Source organism: Pseudopodoces humilis, chromosome 12 (genome assembly GCF_049639895.1).
Source record: "Pseudopodoces humilis isolate 2021_Gansu_Grassland_sample_001 chromosome 12, ASM4963989v1, whole genome shotgun sequence".
Lineage (NCBI taxonomy): Eukaryota > Metazoa > Chordata > Aves > Passeriformes > Paridae > Pseudopodoces > Pseudopodoces humilis.
In genome coordinates this window covers 9,112,357-9,118,391 of record NC_142211.1, presented here as the reverse complement: position 1 = coordinate 9,118,391, position 6,035 = coordinate 9,112,357, and the positions used below count along the sequence as shown (strand labels likewise).

Sequence of the window (6,035 nt, the reverse complement as noted above, 5' to 3'; positions counted from 1 at the left end):
ATGTCTGGCACGGCAGCGCTCAGCGGTGGAGTCACTTCATTCAATGCACGATAGTCCACAGTCAATCTCCATTCTCCTTCAGATTTACGCACAGGCCAGATGGGGCTGTTGAAGGGTGAGTGGGTTTTGCTGACCACCCCTTGGCTCTCCAGCTCTCTGATCATCTTGTGGATGGGGATCACAGCATCTCGAGTTGTTCTATATTGTCGGCGGTGCACCGTCGAGGTGGCAATTGGTACTTGTTGCTCTTTCACCTTCAGAAGTCCTACTGTAGATGGATTCTCGGACAGTCCAGGCAAGGTGTTCAGTTGCTGGACACCCTCTGTCTCCACAGCTGCTATCCCAAATGCCCACCTGAATCCTTTTGGGTCTTTGAAATACCCACTTCGGAGGTAATCTATGCCCAAAATGCATGGGGCCTCTGGGCCTGTCACAATGGGGTGTTTCTTCCAATCATTTCCTGTCAGGCTCACGTCTGCTTCCACCAAGGTAAAATCCTGTGATCCCCCTGTCACGCCAGCAATAGAAACAGATTCTGCCCCTACATGTCTTGATGGGATTAGCGTGCACTGTGCACCGGTGTCAACCAAGGCCTCATATCTTTGTGGTTCTGATGTGCCAGGCCAACGAATCCACACAGTCCAAAAAACACGATTTTCCCTAGCCTCTACCTGGCTAGAGGCAGGGCCCCTCTAAGCCTGGTTATCCTTCTTTCCTTTGGTATATGTCTTGGATGTTCCTTCAAGGGGATCGGACACGTCATCATCATCATACCTGGCAGTTTGGCTACGGGCAACTGGAGCTGCTTCCCTTTTGGTGGAACTTCCTTTGTGACTCTTCTCCTCCTTCAATTCACGCGCCCGTTGTGCCAGAGCTGCAGTAGATTTCCCATCCCATCTCCTCATGTTTTCTCCGCAATCACGCAGGAAGAACCACAGCTCAGCTTGTGGGGTAAACCTTCTCTCCCGATCGGGGGAACGTCTGCGTTGAGTGCCAGGACCTCTGGTCTGTACTGCTGAGATTTGGAGAAGGTCCTCTTTAATCTCATCTCTAAGTTTCTTGTGATTCTCCTCTATCTTATCCTCTAATTTCTGCAGACGTGTTTCCACAGCTGCAATTCTTGCATGTGTGGGGCCATGCACGGCATCTGCGTATGCTCGAAGCTTCTTCGCCATATCCAGCACGGTCTCCTCCCTTTCATCCCGTTTCATCATTGCTAAAGCAGATGCATATTCTTGTGGCCCAAGTCGTACCAATTTTCGCCACATCACGGATGTACATGGCACCAAGTCTGGATTCTTAATTGGTATGTCATCTGAAAAAACACTCTCTGCCACTGCCATTTCTCTCAGGCGTTGGATCCCTTGTTCGATGGTTTTCCACTGCGTTTGCTGCATGTAGAGATCATCTACACACAGATATCTTTGGGCTACACTTTCAAGGACCCGTGCCCAGAGACTGCGAGGGTTAGCCCCCCTCATCATCCCCTGGTCGATAACCGGATCATGTGACAGGGATCCCAGATGCCTCGCTTCAGTGCCATCTAGAACTGTAGCTTCACCTGCGGCATCCCACAGACGGACTAACCAACTAATTATAGATTCATCAGGTCGTCGAGTGTAGTCCTTCCTCAGGCCACGAAGATCTTTCAGAGAAAAAGACTCAATATTAGCTTCTGATCTTGTTCCAGTTGCTTTGACTCTTGGTTTTGTGTCAGGAGGCGTTGAGGGTCCTTCTCCTGCATCATCATCATCATCATCCGCTGGTCGATCGGTTTTATCTGTGCACTTTCCACTTCTTGTGCTAGTAGCAACAGCCATTGGTTGAGGCTTGCTGTCTGGTTTAGCTACCAGCTTTGTAACTGGGAGGTTGGCTGCAGCCTGAGTAATTGGGGTAGCTGTTGATTTACCTCCCTGTCCCCTTCCTTCTGTTTGCTGCCCTACAGTATCTAGCAATGTACGGTACGCATATGCCAGGGCCCAGCTTACTGCAATGATCTTTTTTTCTTTGGAATTATCCTGACACTTCTCTTTCAGATATTTACCCACCTCAGCTGGATTCAGAATTTGTTCATGTGGAAAGTCCCAAACTACAGGGTCAGAAAATTCCTTCAGGATTTGGCCCATATCCTCCCATTCTCCACCCCACTCAGGATTTTCCATGCTTGGTTCAGGGGTTTCATCAGTCCCTCTAGAAATCTCAGCCCTCATTCTAGAGAGGCTGGAGACTGTATAGAGGAAACTTACCAGATTAAATGCCAGAAAGATGGTCTCTTTAACATTCAGGGGAAACTGAACACTCGCCAATAGTGACGTAACCGATTCAGAGGAGAAGAAGGAAAGGAAAGGTTGAAAAGCCTCATTCCCTGCTCCTCCTCTAACAAACTGGGTGCATAACCATACCCATGAATCCTTTATATTTGGAACAGACTGCAGCACCTGAATAAACTTCTTGGAAATCATAATCACTAGGCCCAGCCCAATAGCTATTCTAATCCGTGCCCCTCTACTGTAAAAGCTATGTGTTAGGGACAATACCGGGGCTAGTTGTGGATAAGAAAATAAACCAAGGGACCATAAAGGTATTAAAACCTCAAAAAAGCCTAGCGACCAGAAACACATGAAGGCCTGCACCCCAAAAGACATTATTAATTCAAGCAGCATGGCTGGATGGCTAGGGACTGCTTTATCTTATCCCAATATAAAGTAATTGCCACTTCAGTACAATTAGTACAGGGTTTTTCCACTCTCTCGTGCCACGCGCTGGGCGCCAATGAATGTATTTGTCCTGGTTTAGGGCAAAATTTGGGAGAAAACCTCCAGTGGGGCTCCCCCTGGGAAGCAAACCCACGTGGCCCTTTTTTTCCCACCCCCCAACCGGTTCGGGAAGAGATTTCTCTGAGAGAAGTGGAAAAAACCTGTTTATTTCACAGGCACAGCACTACCCAGCACAAAAATGAACGATATCAAATTACAAAACCTCTCGCCCTTCAGAAGAGATGACAAACTTCAGAGGGTCTCTTTCCTGTGGGTGTTCGCTCTGTTATCAGTCCCTCTGGCTCTGGAAAATGCCGCTGCCCAAGCTGGGCTCCCGGTAGTCCACGGGTGCAAGCTCCCGGTGCTCCCCCGAGTCCCCAGTCCAGAGCAGGTTCGATTCGTTTCAAAAAAGGGAAAGAAAACAGTCCAGGAAGACCTCTCTGCTCCGGCTAGTTGGAAAGCCAAGGCGATCTGTGTCTTGTTGTCTGTCTGTGCTGTAGTCAAAACTCCCGATGCGGGGGGAGCAAGTACAGTCTCTGATAACAGACTCGGTGCTTCTTTTCCACTCACTCTTACTCTGAGATGGAATTTTAAGAATACAAAACCTGTGTCTGGGTTAGGTGGACGAATGGGGATACAATTTAACATCATAATCAACCCAGGACAACTGTTCTTTTATTTAACCTAAATTTGCCTTTGCACTTATAACACGCCTCTGTGAGATTCACATTTTAAAGATGGGCAAGCTCAGGAAATCTCTCTCTTGGATTCCAGCTTTTGAAGAGGTAACTGGGTTCCAGTCAGACCGGCCCCACTTGGCCTGTGCGGCTGAGCTAGGCTGGTCCCATGTGGCCCAGAAAAAGTTTTCTGCCCCCTGAGGGGTGGTGGGTGGGCTGCCAAGCCCCTCACCAGGGAGTCCATCAGGCCCTGTCCTGGCGGGCAGCTGGGACCCCTTCCCAGCGAGTCCAGGCCCCTTCCTGGCTGAGACTGCTGGTCCTTTTTCCAGCAGCACCGCCAGGCTATGCCAGCCGGGGGTTATATCAGCAGTGGGAACAGCCACACAGCCGAGACCAGTGCCGGGAGTGGCCCTGCGGTCGGCACTGGAGATGGCCCTGAGGCCAGGAGTGGCCAGGGGCTGGGTCTGCGCAGCCAGAATCAGTGCAACCAGGACAGCAGCACGCGTCTGTGGCTGCTTCGGCATGGTTCACAATGAACTTTGTTTAGCTGCTTTTATCCAGCCATGCCGTGGACAGAAGAACAAAAATGGCAGCAGCAGCTTTTCTTGTTTTCAGCACTCCACATGAAGAAAAGCGCTGAGTGGAGCTGGCAGCCAGCACGGCTTGCACAGTGTCGGCAGAGACCATGTGACCAGCAGTGAGAGGCACGGCGAGTGATGTCCCTGATGCACAGCCTAGATGAGATCAACTTTTCAGCACTGCAGAACTCTGTAAAACCTGTTTCAGTTGATAAAGCTTCAGAACAAATGAACCTATGAACACAAATTTTCTCCTGAATCAGGAAAAGGAAAGGGTGAAGACATGTAAAGAAAACAACATGGGACACTGAGGTCAGTAAAGAAGGAGTCAAATTCTAGTTAGGAGGGGATTGAGTAGATGCCTTGGTCTTGGTCTGAAATTGTCTTTGTAAGGCTATGGTGAAGATATATTTTTGATATATCAGACTTTGTTTTTTCCCTGTAATTCATTAAGTAATAGGGGGATGCAGCATTCACCTACAGCCCATGAGAAAAGGGCACTCGTGCTGGACCATGTGGATGCTGAAAAGCTGTAATCTAATGAGAAGCATGAACAGAGAGATGAGAAACTTTGCCCCAGGGATAGAAGAAGAAAAGCCTCTGTTCCCAGAGATAAAAGAAGAGAACTTTTGGGGTTTTTATGCTAGAACAGCTCATCCTTAAAATAATACCCCATAAGTTGACATGGCCCATGAAAGCAGCTTTGGGAAAGCTGCAAGGCATGGGAGGGACTTTCACACTATGAACAGATTTTCCTTTCCCAGGCGGCTAATTTTCTGTGACATTAAGCCGCAGGAGAACTGTTTCTTGTGGAGAAGTCTCCATGGCATGGTGAGAGAAACTCCTCTCCCTACAAGAACTCATGAAAAACTATTGTAGAAGTGATAACTGAAAATCCCAGGTTTTGTGTCTACATTGTCAGAGGGAAGGAAAAGAGGTTGTGGGGAGGGGAGGATAAGTGTTCTGAAGGTTTTATTCTGATTCTTCTTATTCTTTTAGTTCTGTTACTAAAGTTTTCTTTATACCTTTTAAGTTTTGAGCCTGCTTTACCCTCCTCCTAATTCATATCTCACAGCAGGAAATGAGTACATACTTCTAGTAGGTGCACTGGAAATTTTAGCCAGTGCTGAACCCACAGCATTATTCCTTCCTTTCCAAGAGCTTTGGCACTTGTTGATGTAGTCAACCAACTCTGGAAGAAGAATGGAGACCTCAAAGGGAACTCAACTACTGCAATTTTCACCAAAAATAGTGTCAGAAGCTCCCCCTTCATCAGGAAGACCAGCATCACCCTGTCCCCTCTACACAAATGAAAACTGAGGGTGACAAGATGTCATCTCATGTGAGTCACTAGTGACAGCAGGCCTAGAAGATACCTTCCTCCATCCTCGGTAAGCAGCAACAATTTTCCTAAATCAGGCAGCAAAGCAGTGAAACATTTCACTCCCAGATCTTCAGACACTCATGCAGGTGGCTGCTTCATGATATGTATCCCAAATAGAAGTCCCAAAGTTAAATCTATACATTAGCTAAAGGACTTAATTTATTTTTCAGCAGTCCTCTCCAGCTATAACCGAATAAGACTGCATTCACTACACAGAGGGAGTGTCACAGAAATTACAGGCAGAAAACCATTAAGTGACTGGTTTTCTTAGAGATGCTCTTTGATCATGGGCAGGTCACCCCACCTAAAGATTTCATTTCTTCCTCTGTCAGGCAGGGCTACACCAACCTATATTCACTGGCAAAGTGTCAGAGTAACTCCCTGTGGACGTGATTTTCTCTGAGCCTGAGAGAATTACAGCCTGTCAGTGGCTGATCTGTTCCCAAGGGAAAGTTTCTTGGGAGATCTCGCGCTCAAGGACAACATTTGTAAACGATCTTACTTTCTCAAAACAGTTCTGCGTAACTGTAGATAGCGTGTTTTTGTCTTGTCCCACCAATGGAACAAGAGGTGGTGTTCCTTTGACCAATCATGTTAAACCTGTAGCATAAGACCCTATAAAAGCTGAAAAGTTCAGAGA

At 47.6% G+C, this 6,035-nt stretch overlaps 1 protein-coding gene across 1 annotated transcript; it reads right to left on the bottom strand.

Moving 5' to 3' along the window:
• Window positions 1-211: 211 nt before the first annotated feature.
• LOC148183347 (uncharacterized) lies at window positions 212-2,663 on the bottom strand. The gene has a single exon (XM_088061539.1). The coding sequence runs from the start codon at window positions 2,661-2,663 to the stop codon at window positions 693-695; it is 1,971 nt and encodes a 656-aa protein (XP_087917665.1). The 3' UTR covers window positions 212-692.
• Between the last annotated feature and the right edge of the window lie 3,372 nt (window positions 2,664-6,035).